The sequence below is a fragment of the Geospiza fortis genome, unplaced genomic scaffold (assembly GCF_000277835.1).
Source record: "Geospiza fortis unplaced genomic scaffold, GeoFor_1.0 scaffold16, whole genome shotgun sequence".
In the NCBI taxonomy this organism is placed as follows: Eukaryota; Metazoa; Chordata; class Aves; order Passeriformes; family Thraupidae; genus Geospiza; species Geospiza fortis.
Window position 1 is genome coordinate 1,845,752 of NW_005054302.1, and position 15,949 is coordinate 1,861,700.

At 35.2% G+C, this 15,949-nt stretch overlaps 1 protein-coding gene across 1 annotated transcript in view; it reads right to left on the reverse strand.

Annotated features, from left to right (window-relative positions):
* Positions 1 to 249: 249 nt before the first annotated feature.
* NUP58 (nucleoporin 58) overlaps positions 250 to 15,949 on the reverse strand; it is a 36,793-nt gene continuing 21,093 nt past the window's right edge. Inside the window, exons 14-16 of the mRNA XM_031066043.1 lie at positions 10,317 to 10,415; positions 7,413 to 7,508; positions 250 to 2,226 (exon numbers count right to left, since the gene is read on the reverse strand). Coding sequence (XP_030921903.1) covers positions 2,057 to 2,226; positions 7,413 to 7,508; positions 10,317 to 10,415 — 365 coding nt within the window. The 3' untranslated portion in view covers positions 250 to 2,056. The remainder of the gene's footprint in view (positions 2,227 to 7,412; positions 7,509 to 10,316; positions 10,416 to 15,949) is intronic.

Here is a 15,949-nt window from a genome sequence, read left to right on the forward strand (position 1 = left end):
TACATTACACCATGGTCCAGGCTTACATTGTGCAGTGAAGAAATTCTAGACAACCCCACAATACAATATCTCCATTTACCCCCTCTCCCTCTGCACTTTCAATCCAGGATCAAGGCCCTAACTTCAGCAAGAACAATACTGCACTATATGAATTGTAGGAAGAACAGTTCTACATATTAGCCAATGAAGTTTTTGTTTCTCCTATAATGCAGGAGTATGACAGGAAATGATCTCTCAGATAGGCAAGTATGTATTACAAGGATCACAGCATTATTGTTTTATTGTTTGCACAATGGTAAGTTGCACATATGGACAAACAGTACACATTTAGAATTAGTTTCACAAATTAATACATTATAAGAGTCCAGTGGTTTAACACATTAACTATTAAAAAAAGCAGTAACAAAGAAATACAAACATTACAGTTTTGACTGCAGCCCAGTAAAAGTTTAAAAACAGGTTGAAATCAAAATAAACCATAAGCTTTATTTTTCTGTGACATTAAAAAAACACATATCCCTTCCTAAGAGACTGCTCACAAAGATGCAATAACATACAAGTACAAAAGTGAAGAATTCTGTGCTCAGTTTCCCTTAATTTTATCAGATTAAGTGACAAACCAAACATTTGTCAAAGAGCAATCGCTGCTGAATGCAGACACTTCCAAAACATACAAAATGGTAGTAATACTTTAACAACAGAAAGCCAATGACAAAACCTCTACATAAAATCAACTTGGCTCCAAAGTTTCATGCTCACACATCAACATAGTGTCATTATTTGCAAAGAATCAATTGATCTATTATTTCCTTCTTAAGATATTTTCCTGGATATTCCTAGTGCACACCAAATTGGAGATGCAGAACAACAAGCCATGATGTTACAGTATGTAAGATTCATAAACTACTCCTGCAATAGCTTTAACCTTCAAATTACATAATTTTCTTCCTCTGTTTTTGAACAGCAAGTTACTGTACTACACCCTTTTTTAAAAGCAGATGCCCAACTGCTTTTAAGGCAGGGCTGAAGAGAAGCTCATGAAGCAACTTGGGTTTGTAACATTTAATTTTGGTTTTCAATAAGACAGCGCATCTTATCCCTCTCAAATACAGGGAAAAGCTCATCCAGCCTGACAACTCCTGTTTGCACACAGACCTTGTGGAATCCTGAGCTTTCAGCTGAAATCTGGCAGTGCCCTACTCTTCAGCTCAGGAGAAAAACAAAATCCAACAGTTTGGGAACATTACCTATGAAATGTGTGTCAAAATCCCAGATTCTTCTTTAGAGTTGGCTGCTAAATGGGCCAAGAAAAACTTAAAAAAACCAAAGCAAAACCAAAATAGCTACTAACCACTATCTACCAAACTTTATGAAATAGTAAACATTGTATTTCAGCTGGTTTTAAACAACAAGACACAGGAGCAATGATGACACAGCCTGGGACCCACTATTTGAAATTCCTAGGAACAACTGGATATGGGACCACAGGACAACATGGAGAAACAGAACACACAAAGAAAAGGAGATCTGTCTATGGGGGAAGGTATGAGCATCTGGGTTTTATACATATATATATATACACATACATACACACAGATGTGTGCACTGTACTGTATATATTTACATCCATATACACAAAAACACCCTGAAGTGATTTAAAGGCCATATCCAGGAACAGAAGATATGAACTCTAGTATTTGTACTAGAATATATTTCATCTGTACAAAAAAAAAACCAAAACAAATATGCATATATTCATATGGTATAAAGCTTATTAACAAAAAATATTCTGCTACTAACATTAGGTTAAATAGATGATTTTACAAGATTCTTTAATAATAATGCAGTATAGAACATTTCTAAAACTAGGGCCCAAAATAAAAATACATAAACGGGTTTCTATTCACAAGAAAATAGCTGTTCAATATGATTTCACTAGGGAAAAGTAGCAAAATTTTTATAAATCTCCTGGGATGCAATTTAATTAATCAATCTACAAAAATAGACTTTTCAGATGAAGAAAGTTGATGCGTTTCCCCCTCCCTAAAAGGAGTGCCTATCTTTTCCCTCGCTTGTTTCCTGCTGGAGGTTTCTTCAGCTGAAGAAGTTGCCCTCCTGTCCCAAAGCCTGCAGATGCAGGATTAGACACCCCGAACGTCAGACCAGCTGATGCTGTGATGCCAGGATTGCTGAAGTTAAACCCAGATGTAGTCGAGCTCCCAAAGCCTTATGGGGGAGGGAAAAATATTTTAAAACATCAGTTATATCAGGATTGTAAATTCATTCTCTTTGAAGTTTTTACCAGTAGCCACTTTGTTACCAGCAGCTGTAACACTTTATACCAACGGAGATCAACAATGGTAAATCACATTGCTAGAGCACCTGGACTTGCCATGGCAACTTGGATAATGCAGCACTAACAGAGACTACCTCAGTGAGTGCCAACAATCATAACCTAAATCACAAGTCTATGATACCATTACCTATACAAGAGTAGCACACAAAAATCCCACTGAAACTGTACAACAAAAGAACCACAACTCCTCAAGTTCTCAGCATAAACATGTGGTGCACTCCTAAGGTGGGAGGGAAGGCAGCAGGTACAGGTGGACCACGGACCAATCACTTCACTCACAGCAGAGACATGTCAAAGCTGGAGCTGAGTGCTCAGTCTTCTTCTTACATAGGTAGCACAGACCACACCTTAAATGTGAGGCAGAAAAGGCTCAAAAAATCTTTGCCAGACTGTTTGTATTTATAAACACCCCTTATGGCAAAACAAAAAATAGCACAACTTGCTCAGCCAGTCATGCAGTTTTTCCAAAGCTTTGTTTCCAGCGCTGTTTAACTCCTCTACCCCCTTCTATCAAGGTAAACAAACTGAACATATGCAGCTGTGAAAGCAGGTCAGTTGGAAAAAGCCCCCCTACGGTTTCCAGCAACAGTAACACCAACTCATTTAACTTTCTGTTATAAATTTGTATCAATTATGCATCATCAACTTAGATAATAATTGCAACTATTAGAGAATGCTAGAAATATCTCAAAGATTACTTTAAGAAGCAGAACTTCATAACTTCATTTTTTGTTGTCTCAAGAGACCACAAAATAATAAGTAAGACACAAGCAAGTTCAAATTTTAACAAAGAGCTTCATACAAGTTGTATATGAAAACCTGCAAACAATTAAGATAATAAGAAAAATGGGAATGGTTCACAATCAAGAAAGGAATATTCTCAATATGCATTACTTTATATTGCTTCATTAGTTCTCTAGCAGACAGTTGAAACAATCCTTTGGTCACATCAGTATCTTCAACTCAATGCATAAAATATTTCTGGAGTACAGAAATAAAAGCCCAACTGGTTGTCTCATCAGAATCCTAAAGCAGCTCTCACAAGCCTGATGTCTTCTGTTCTCTCAGTTGTTACTGACACTCTGCATTAAGAAATACTTCAAAATATAACATGAAACTCTTCCTCCTGCAATGTCCAGACTTGGGTTACACACATCATCTTGTCAAGAAAATTCATTATCAACATTCCAGTAACTTACAGTCCTACAGCATGCAGTTGCCTGCATAGAACTCATTGTCAGTGTAATGGTTGTGCAGATCTGGAGCGTGACTAATGAGAGTGACTGATAGTGGTCATTTGGGTCTTGTCTAAATTTTGTGGGCTAATTTGTCTCATGCTAGGATGTAAGGGGTGAAACACATGCAATTGTTACTCCATTTCCCTGGTAACTCTGAATCCCAGCTAAGATTGATCAGGGAGCCTCATGAATGAAAAAAGTTACCTTTGTACTTCATGTATGTGAGATAACATTAGAGAAGCATTGCTTCCCATAGAAAACATCATGAATGCCATTCATAATAAAGCTGCATGTGACCTGTAGTGTCAGGAGTTCAGTAGGCAAGAGTAAAGTGTTTATCAATTACCTCCACCTTGCTGCTTCTAGATGCAGGGATTATTTTGAAGCATGCAGGGAAGGCAGGCTACAGTTTACTTGAGTAATATTACAGTAACAGATGCATAAAATATGGGATGGAAGACTAAGAACATGCTTGTCAATTTAGGTACAGCTTGGAAAGTAATAGCTGTTATGTTAGAAGTGACATTAAGTGCAGCCATTAAAGTATACAAAGGCAGATGTGAAATTCATCTGTATGGTTTTCTCCTGTCATGGCAGCATAACAAGGCCAAGTTTCATCAGAAATAAACCAAACCCTAAAGCTGAACACTCAAATGAAAAATCTTCAAGATAAAAAACTTAAACAAGATACACACTGAGTCTTATTTCTGCTGCAAGAAAAGACAATCAGTCACAATTTAGATGGTAGACTCACCAAGTCTTGAACCATAGGTATAATGTGATCAACAATGTCCTTGCTGAAATTAGTATTATTTATGTGTGAGCAGTGATTTTCAGGAAGTAAATGACAACCCGCCCTTCAAGGACACAGTTTCGCATCTCTCCAAACAGTGTTATGATCACACTTTATTCACCAGGCTTGTGCATCTCTGCTTCTGTCAGCCCTTTAGCTCGGTAAGCCAAAGGTGAGTACCTCCGCATAACAGCATTTTTTGGGTAATTTTAATACTAGAGAAACAGCAGTTCATCAGATGGCAATCCATTCCTGCTTTCATCTTCCATACCACAATGGGTGCTCTAGATCAAAAAGTATTTCAAGAACAGCTTTGACTGATTTATTATAGCCTCTCTATCTAAAAGCTGCTCATAGATTATATTAAGGTCTGTTTTTCAGCAGTATGAGTCCATACAGCCATGATCCCATTTATTATCTCTTATCTAGTTTACTGAGGCTGCAATTCTTCAATAAAAATAAATCTCCAACAAGAGTTTTCAACTCAGATCTTCAAAGTATACTTACCATCTGTTTTCACAAAAATTGTGTTTGAACACTCGCCTTCCTCTTAGCATTTTATTAAATTGCTAAATAAATTCAATGGTGATTTTTTCCTTTTCCCATTACTTGGAGAGTCTGATGTCCTTTACAATAGGCCACTAACATCAGCCTTTTGGTTGCCATGAAATGAGTAAGAGTAGCAATTAAATGGGACTTGTTTGGAGTCAGCTTTCTGGAGTGTCTCTGTGTGTTTCAGAGGGACACCTGATTCACTGTTCCATCCCACAGCTGTGTCCACTAAAGAAACTGCAAGCACATTGAAGCTGCTCTTCTTTTCATCTGCTGATGAACATAACAACCATTCCTGGACCAAGCCAAATTTACTATTAGAAGATGCTCAAAGACTATCAGAGGACTCAGAATTTTCTCCTCAAACACAAAGTGAAACGGAGAAGAGTAGTAATACCACTACAAATATTTTTGCATCTTTTAAAGCAATTAAACCTAACTTATAAAAATCAAACTCCTGACAGAACTAATTTGGGGATCTGTATTTATAGTTTTAAGATAAGATCAAACTTATCAAAAATCTGTGGAGGAGAGCTGGGGCAGCCTAAGCAGCCTGGAACAGTGTGTGCTGGAACACACACTTAACTAGCGTTCCCAGACACATCTGTCTCGGAAAACACTTAACTGCTCTTATCTAAACCCAAGCAGCAACAACAGTGAATTCCATAACCCATATTCACCCCACTTTCTTAGCTTTTTCAAAGAAATAGATTCAGAAACAAGATGGAACCATTATATTGTAAGATAAACCAGAATATGCTTTCAGGAGCCTGTAAATGATACCCAAGAAACAGGACACAACAAATTTAAAAGAAGTAAATATAACCTAGCTAGCCTCAGGTATCATTCAAACCAATTTATACACATTTATAGACCCTCAATAAAATTAAAGATCATACACAATCCAGGTGCTATACATAAGGTTTTAGATATAGAAGGTAAAAGTTAGTGTGTTTCTGGGCTCCCAAATTTTTAATAGCGGTTTTTATTCCATAACCCATCTAGATAAGGATTTCATGACCACTTGATTTTCAAAGCAAAAAAAGACAGAAATTACATTTCACGTGGTTTTATTCAGCTACTTTCTGTAGCTGAGACTCTTTTGAGGTAACTGACAATCTTAATTTTATTGTGTACAATCCCTTCATTTGCAAAAGAGACTGATGGCACTGACTCCATAACAAAGTCTGGTTTGAGGGAAATGGTATCTAAATTGCCTCTGCACATCACCAATGTAGCTAAGACAGACTTGTTATTTATTTTGGCTTGATACTTATTTAGTGATGGACAACTGATCCATACAAGTAGTTTTGTAATTCTATTTTTAGTATGTTAAAAACTAAACTATTAACTTTGTAATCCACAGCTTTAAATGCTGCAATATTATTTAATATAGACTCAGGAACAACAGGCTACAAGATAAAACCATAAGCAGTGTAAGTTTCCAATTGTTTCTCATGTTAAGAACTAAGTAAAAGAAGGCTGATGCTTGGACACCAGATACTGTAAAGAGTTCCATCAAGAACCTATTAGGTTGTTAATATTCATGAATGTTACACAGCCAACTCAGTGAGCCACTTCCACCTTATAATGCAAAGCTTAAAGTACTTTAGAGGCCTAGCAACTCATCACTAACCAAGGAGAATCCAGAATACAAATCATAGTGCTTCCTAGTAAATACCACCAAAACGCTGTTTTCTTTTAATAGCAGTTGATCAAACATTTTTCTTGAGACATGATCCTCCTTCAATGTGCCATTGAAAAGACTTCAAGACAGACTATAGAAGCTATTTGCTTAGAAATAACTTAGTAAGCTATTATTCCTATTTAAAAGGTAAATAGAAGTGCCAGCTAAATTTCAGACTTCTGAGTTAAGGCACAATAGAATCCATATTTTATCACCCCCCCCCAAAAAACAAAACCTAAATAGCTAAATGAATACTGCGTAGTTCAATTGCCACGGAAATGTTTTCAAAGTAATTAATATAATGAATTATAAATATATTCAGAGATACAATCACTATTCAGAGTAAGCATTTATATTTTAAAGGAAACCTCTGGGCTTCCAGATAATAATTTTAACCTTATGAGTAAATATAGTAAGCCAAATCACTACTATATTTGTCACTAATTTATACACTAATTTCAATTGGTAACTCATACCATGCATTCAAGTGACAACTGCTCTTCTCTGTATGAGGCTGTATCTGACCTCCTGCTTCCACTCTTAACTAGGACAGACACCATGAGATGGGAAACATTAATGCTCAGTCAATACTGTCTACATAGGAGACCTTTAACAGAACCCAGAAACTTATCTGAAAACGTGTCTCTAGCCAGTAAATAGTTATGTTAATAGTGATATACATATGCAACTTTAAACAATCAATTTCTTGGAGTGGGTGCAGCAGTTTGATTATAAAACTTGCTTTAAGATAAACTTGATTTTTGAATTCAAAAGAAACAAACCAACCTGCACTTAGACTTCCTGATGGTTTACTTGTAGTTCCAAACCCAAATGATGATGCTCCTGTGGCACTACTTCCAAAGGCCGAGCTACTTCCAAATCCTAGTAGAATAACAGTAAAGACATACAACAAAAAAAAATTACAGACACAGCAATTAAAGACACATAGGTTTAGGTGAGTATTCTAAACCCAAACATAATTCTAAGCATTATTTGTAAACAAACACTCCTAAGGTTATTGTCTGAAGAGTATTTATCCTTGACACAGCATTGTGTTAAGAAAACAGTGCAAACTGGAAAGCATTGAGAAAAATACTACCTTCAAAATCCAAAACTGAGTAAACAAAAAATTATAAAAACAGGTGGTGTGAACTATCAGAGTTTTAAAACTATCTATTGAATTGACATTAAACTGGCAGGAAATGGTAACCAAATGAGCCAAAACGAAGAAATTTCAGATACAAGTTACGTGACTTATTACAGAAAGTCACAATCTTCATCTATAACTCCAGAAAAAAGAAATATGCTTAAAACAGAGTAAAAACATTTTCTTCAGTTTACATTTGGCTTATTTTGGAGTCGCTCCCTTCCCAGGTCATTAGGGATGAGCTTTATCTAGGAAAGTACAAAATAGTTTAAATACAGAATAGAAACAAATTTCACAATATTTAATGTGAAAAATCACCATTAAAGGGCAGCCTTAAATGTACAGCTGTGACAAAATTTAATTCTGTTGATTTTGCAACTGACATTTGTATTTCATAATACAAATTTTTTAAGGTTTCAAATTGTGTTATTAAGATGAAGTCACTCTGAAGAAAAACTAAATTGATATTAGAAACTTGAAATAGAGGCCAGACAACAGGAAGTATACAAACACCGTATACTCTGATTTTGGCTGTCTCAGGTTTTCAAAAAGAAAATCGTATTTGTATGTATGTTTGAGGAAATTATGCTCCCATCTAAAGTTTCAAGTGAGGAAATTTATTTTTTTTTTACTGCAAACTGAGCCTTTACCATTCCTTTACAGAAATATTTTTGAGATTTTAAAACCAGTAAGGACTGAACACACTATCTGGAACAGTGTTCTCAAGTTTTCTAAGATTTTAAAATCAAATTAAGGGTAGGTAATGACAAGTATCATTTCCATGTAAGACAGTTCATTTAAATGACACACTCTTTTGTCTTTTCTGAGTTGAAATTCATAACCAATGATCAGGCAAGGTGACTGCAAATATTTAACAAAGCATTGGATCTATGCTAATAATTTATACACTTAAACGTAAAAGCCGCTGTTTATCACTGTCAACGTAAACTGAACATTAATCAAGGAAAGAGAGCAAATTTCCCCAATTAAAATAGAACTTCCAGAGCATACACAAGAAACTGTCCTGTTCAAAAACCCAAATCCCTAAGATTAAAATCCCAAACAAACTTAAGTAATCATTCAGCCAATTTGTTTCCAAGAACACACCTACAGGCTATTTTGCAGGTATGTGTTTATTCTTCTACATTTGCTTCTACCAGAGAGTCTTATGGATTTGTTAAGACATTTTTCAAATTAATGATGCAAACAAATACCTTCCTAGGCAGAGAGCTAGGAAAAAAAAGAGAATACAAGTCAGGATTTTGGACAAAACTAAAAGCAATTGGAATGTTCATTTATTTACATATGTAAGAGTGGTAAACAATCTTTAGTCTACAACCTTTTCAGCAGAAATGGAAGAATTTTGTTTGGTTTTTTTTTTTAAGGCATTTAAAACATTGCAGGAAAAACTGGTAATTCGAAAGTAATCTCCTTTTAGCACATTATTTTCACTTTTTCCTTGTTCAGGTATACAGATTTTCTTTTATCTGAAAACACTTAAAATCTGATGAGAAGGGACACTGGTAGATAGAAAGGTATTTTAAGATGATTATTAAAGGTAAAGCTCATGTGATGTCCAGGTCACATCATCTTCCCAATACTGAGTAACACTTAATTATTTTCAATACATTACAACACTGACTCATGTTCAGCTTACAGGTAAAATGTAGGAATAGGGACTGAGGCTGCAGAGAAGGGAGGATGTAACAAGAAAAACCATGTTATGCTTGTGCTCAGCAGATATAACAATTTTCTTTGCAGATCTTATAAAAGCTCCATAAAACATTAGTATCTGTAGGAACCCCAACCTATATAGACAGAAAATTTACATGCCCATTAGATTCTGCTACTCAAATTCTATCTGTAGCTCTAGTGCTGAGAACACATTACATGTAAAATAAAAAGTCTACATTAACTTGGAATTTATTTTTTTTTTAATATTGCCTACTTTTTCACAGTCATGTGTCCTCCTGGAATACAGTCCCCACCAGCACACTATTAACATTTCGATAAGTATTTTTCCCTCACTTTCACATGTTGCTTTTTCAGCTGGGGGAGAGATTTTCTTCCCCACCTCAGCACAGAGTGAGTGTTAAAGCAAATAGATTTCAGGATCACAGAAGGGCAGTAACTTTTTAACATTTATTCTCATCTTAATACAAGCAGAAATAGGTCCCTATAGTTAAAAGGTGAAAAACTTCCATGGATTATCTACAATGTGATCTAATGTCTCAGGTGCCTAACTTTCATACAGGTAATATTCAGTCAAGTTGTAGTTCTAACATACTTGATGTCCTTCCCTAGCTTTTAGAGCACAACCTCTCTGTGATTACCCAATCCTGTTTATCTTGGGGTTTCACTACAATGGTGTAGCCCTAGCAACTCCTTCAGCTAGGCAGGAAGAAGCCTGAAAAGCACAGACCTGCCAAACTGTAAGGTCTTTCCCTGAAACAGATCATCCTCTCAGTGGAGTAAAAGGTTTGCAAGAGATTCAGCTGTGCGGTATAATAATTCAATGAAAGATTAGAAAAGTTAAAGTGTACCTCCGAGGCTTGAAGAACCTAAGCCACTTGATTGCAAGCCAGTGCCAATACCTGAGCCGAATGGCGTTCCAAAACTAACTCCCAGAGATGGCTGTGGCCCTGGTACAAAAAAAATGAGAACAAACTTGCCTTACTCTTTGACAGTAAAGAGGTCCTTTATTTACTTATTCAAGTATTTGATAATGTGAACATCATTGCTTTCAACAAACCCCATTAAGAACCCAGATTTTACCTCATCAAAATTTCTCACTTAACTGTCTGCCTCTACATTCACTTACCAAAAATCTAAGAAAATACTGAATGCAGTAAGGTGACACTAACCCAAACTAGTAACATAACATAATTTAGTATTTTTAAAAGTTAACCAGTCTCACCTTAAGCTTTAAAATGTTTATCAAAACCTTGAGAGAACTCATAGGTAACAACATTTTGCCATCTGTATTAATGTAAGGGAAAACTTTCAAATTAGAAACATAAGAACTGACACTAATGTAACTAAAACTGTATTACCTAAAATTAATTTAATAAATAGGAGTCCTCAAAACCACTCAAGTATACCATCCAAATTTAAACAGAACACTAAGATAAAAAACAAGACAATGACTTTATTTTATTAAATTTATTGTTCATTTTTAAGCAAGTCAATTACACAGTAACATGACAATTCATTTTTTTTCCACACAAGTGATAACTGAGTTCTGTTAAGCTCTGCTACATAACACCACTCAATAAGGTAAACTAGTCAAACCACCTGTTTAAATAACCATTTACAAAAGGCACAGTTCTGTGTACCTTAATGAATTAGATACATTCAAAATTTCAGAGTTTGTTCCATAATTTAAAAAAGTTGACAGTGCTTTCCCTGCACATCCACATTAAGATGCAGGACTGTCAAAAAACAATCTCAGTCTGCCAAGATGAAATTTACAGTCTCAGTTCCTTTTTTAATTTTACCTTAACCTTGGGGAATAAAGAATCAACTTGCTAGCCCATCACTAACACATTTTAAAATAATTATTTCTGATAAATAATTAATATATTTTGACAGTTTTCACAGTACAATCTTCTATTCCTGTCTTTTTCAAACAGTTTTCAGTGCACTATTTAAAAAGGTTAACCATTAAAGATAAAATACAGTGCCAAACTCTTAATCCACAGACATCCGCACCTCTGCTCAAGATGGCCTTCTCCATCTTTGAACATACTTGACATCCTGTATCTGTGAAAGTGATGATTTATTCAAATATTACTATAAAGCTCAGATGATTTTGACCTTTTTCCTAAACCATTATGACATCTGGGCTATTTTCATTCAAAATTTCCCATTACAAACATTTATATATAGTTTTAAAATGTGAATATTTCAAACTCTTAAAAATAATTTCAGTATTTCAAGATTTAAATGGAAAATCATTTTGAATCAAGTGAAAGGCACTGTATGTTGAAAAGTAACAACTTTTGCTAGGAACACAAAACTCTTACGTGATCCAAGCTGAATAACATCTGTATACATCAAGTAGTGTTAAAACTAAATTTTAAGGCCAACTAAAGTTGTTAGCCTTCAGACTCTGCTTAGCAGGAAATAGTTGGAAAACCCAAGCTATTTCTTCCATTTTAAAAAAAGTATATCAGATGTTGCAATTACAAATTTCCACAGATTTCAAACTAAAGTTGTTTACATCCAGTTTAAATACTGATACATCTACCTAGCAGCCCTTAAAAAATAAGAAAAATGACAAAAAACAAAAACCCCCTACACAAGTCAGTGAGCTAATTAACTGAAAGAACCCAAAAACACATATCCAGTTCCTTCTCAAGTACACAGGTTTCTATCTCAGTAGGAGGCACTGTTAGTGGAAGACCTTATAAACAAAACACTACAGTCCTCCAGGCCAAGCTTTTTACCAAATGCAACATGCTTTTTTTAGAGCCAGTATAAAACATTATACTAAAACACCTCAGATCATATAAAACAGGATCTTATGCCTTAGGCTAACAAACTTTTTATTGAGCAACAGCATATGATATTTGTTGATTTTGTACCATAATGTTCTGAAGGTATCATCACTGCTTATAGTTCTTGTAAGTAAACATGATTTTCAATAGCAAAAGACTAGTAAGACTCCTTGAAGCCGAGAGTATTAGCAAGAAAAAAATGGCACTTCCGGCTATTACAGGTACAAGACAAATTCTTTATAACAAAGTGTTTCAACATTTTAGAACTTGATGTATTTGCCCTGTAGAGCACTTCAGTTTAATGAATAGGACCCATTACAGAGAGCCAGACAGGTCAGACAGATTTCCTACTGATGTTCTGCAATTTTTTAAATTACAGCTGGTCTAAACAGTGAGTAAATTTAGCATTACAATTTAGATCTGATTATGACAAAGTCATACACTGGTTAATTTCAACCAAAGTCAATATCAAACCACATAATAGGAAGTTTAAGTGCTATAAAATTTGAGTATCCTTTCCCATTAGAACTTCAGTCTCACACTGAGTTAAGTCAAAACATAAAGTGCGCTAACAGCTTCATAATGTTTTGACTAATTTTGTACTTCACCAGTAAAGGAGAGAGTGAGTTTCTTAGGGGGTTATTTCTATATGACAAAAGGTGAGCCTAAAGAAAAGCATTTCTTTAAGACAGTTTAGTCTTACCCAAAAAACATCAGTTGCAGCCTCATGCATTTACAGGTCTCAGTGCACAAGGCTTTAATTTCCTTTGAAATCTTAAATAGGTAGATTAGCCACCATCATTGTACCTTCCACACTGTTCAAGATTGCTCAGGGAGGGTGCAGATGAGGCAGTGTTTAAAATTTTATCTGCTACTGCAGAAAAGCATGACCAGCCTCACTGCTACCAAAAAAGCTGCGCTCAGAATGAAAGTGCCAAACTAGGGAGAAAGGTTGTGTACAGCCAAAACTTAAGCCTAATTTCAATAATTCTAGCTTAAAAAACTGCACAAAAATTGTGCTTTAATGTGCACACCACAGTCCTGATGTTGTGATTATCCATCCCAGGTGAGTAGTGGAGTGCATTTTTGCTCCCTTTCTTTCATATAGCCAGGACTCAATGGCTTTATTTATTTCAATAGAAGCCAGAAAGGTCTGGGCATACAGAGAGAACACAGGGCGCATATCTACACCCAGGAACTGGGAAAACATTCCCTGATCCCACAGCTTAGATGTAGCTACTAAACTTTTGACTTCTGAAAAGAAATGTAAAATAAATTATTATTTATCTTTTTTCAGAGAAAGAACAGTAACTAACTCTAAGTTAATCTTACTAAATACTTAACATTGTAAACATCAAGTATTTTTTAAAAGAGACTAAGCATCCTGATCCCTCAATACTAGAGTATTATATATTAAATTTTTCATCAAGAACTTTATAAAGGCCAGATTAATTTTCTTGTTTAATTCTCATTTTCAAAAACAGCAATAGCAGATCAGGTATTACACAGACATCCCTTACCCCTCCCTTTATGTACATCTCTTTTCATAGCCTTTTTTCGCAGAACCTTTTCCCATCTCTCATCTATCCCACCCCTCAAGATCCAGATTTTGCAAAGAAATATGTATGATTTTAACTTCTAGCAGACAGTATATCCATTTCATGACAACATAATACAAAACTAAAACATGCAGCATTTGCATTACTACAGCAAACGGCCATCTAAAAACTCAAGCAATAAAAAGGAAATGAAGATGAGGCAGTCCTTAAAGATTCCTGCAAAACTGAAAGAACAGATTCTTCTCTGTTCCAAAACAAAAAGTGGCAGCCTTAATCTGAAACTAGGAAAAAGTCAAGCTCTGAAATCAGTCATTTAGGAAAGCTAAGAAATGTTCCCATTTAACAAACTTTTAGGGATTCAAGGTATCTTTGAAACAGTTTAGGCCTGACTAATTCTACTTTTGATCTAGAGAGAACTCCAAGTACCTTTTTCTTTCATCTAACCCTAAAGAGTTTCAATTCTTTAAGTGCCACTCAGAACATCAATCTATTTTTATTCCTTCAGGTCCTCCAGTGAGTACAGAGGGTAGAAGTATTCCAACTGAGTAAGTAGTAAAAATATTGATGTCTACTTCTGCTGACATGTTTGATAATGGCTTTGTTAATGGCTTTGTTCTATCTGCATCACGCTTGTAGTGGGCACAATTTTGGGTTCTGAAATACTCTGTCAAAACAACTACAAAAAAAAAGAGACAAACCACTAATCAACCTTCACACACTCCCATTTGTTCCTTTCATTACAAAATATCTCAAGGTACAGAGTCACAATACCTCAGTTATGTTGGTACAGGCCAATTCTGCCATTTAGTTTTTTTTCCCCTCCTCTCTTCATTCCTATTACTAAGAGAATATTCACAAAGTCATGCCGTAAGTGGCATAAGTTCACTGAAGTTATTAGCAGTTCCCTTGAATCTGGACTTGGAAGTTCAGGAACTTCAAATCCCTCACTTCATTTCATAAAAGTGCAGGAATGATTTTAAATGTGACATCTCAAGTGTATGACTTTCATAAACAACTAATCCTGTAATGACCATAGAAAGTCTTTAAAAAAAAAAAGTAAGATAAGGAGAAAGATGAAGAGTAAATTACTTTGGCAATATTAGGCTGCACAGTGTGCAACAATACTACTATCTGTATTAAAACCTCTGAAGCATAATATTACATTAACTCATGTTTTCTGTTTAAAACCAAACTCTTTTGAAGATGCCACCTCAACAAAATTTCAATGAATTAACATAGCAACAACAGAAAGACTGCAGCCTATGACTGAAATTCTGAAAAGCAGTATTTCACAAAGATTTTGGGTTCTGTTCTGTTCAAAGTAATTTGGCATACCTATAATTTAAACCCATCTCCCTGCTGTTTAGAAGGGTGAGGGCTGGAAGCATATTGCATTTCTCTTATGAAAAGGCAAGGACAATCAAGTAATGTGTCAAACTTAACATGGTTGCTGCATACGTCTCTAATTAGCATCATTCAAAATATCACTGCTGCTACAAGACCAGAGAAAGCACTATCGCTTTCAGTACACCTATGTGAATAACATGTTAGAAAATTAAAGGTAGAATGAAGCTACCGATACTATTCACTATTTGGTGACACAGATCTATATCCCTGTTCAAGTAAAATTAAATGGACTTGACCTTATTTCTGTTCCCTGATGACATACAAATTCAGTTGTCTGTATTCTGAAACTCCTCAGAGAGGGTTGGTTAGTATAACAACCTCAATTAAGGTGCCTTAAATTATTTCCTCTGCCACATGTATCCATTCTTTATTTGCAGTGGGTCATGCATTTCCTTTGTTTTGGTCCTCCTCTAACTCACATGCACAGGCAGAACCAGCAACCCACTCTACTTTCTCTACTAATTATTCACAATAGTCGAATGGCCAGCAAAATGCTCCAACATCATACTGACAAAAGAGTTGGCTACAAAATAAGCCAGGCATTTGATTTCCTATTCTACAGAGATTTGCTTCACTAACTTTCTTGTTCTACAGCATTTTTCATTTTACAGTTCCAAAGTGCTATATAAAAAAGCATTATTAATTTTACATAAAGAAAAGATAGTATGCATTTAGATATTCTCTCCTCTCCAATTTAAAATAATTTATTGT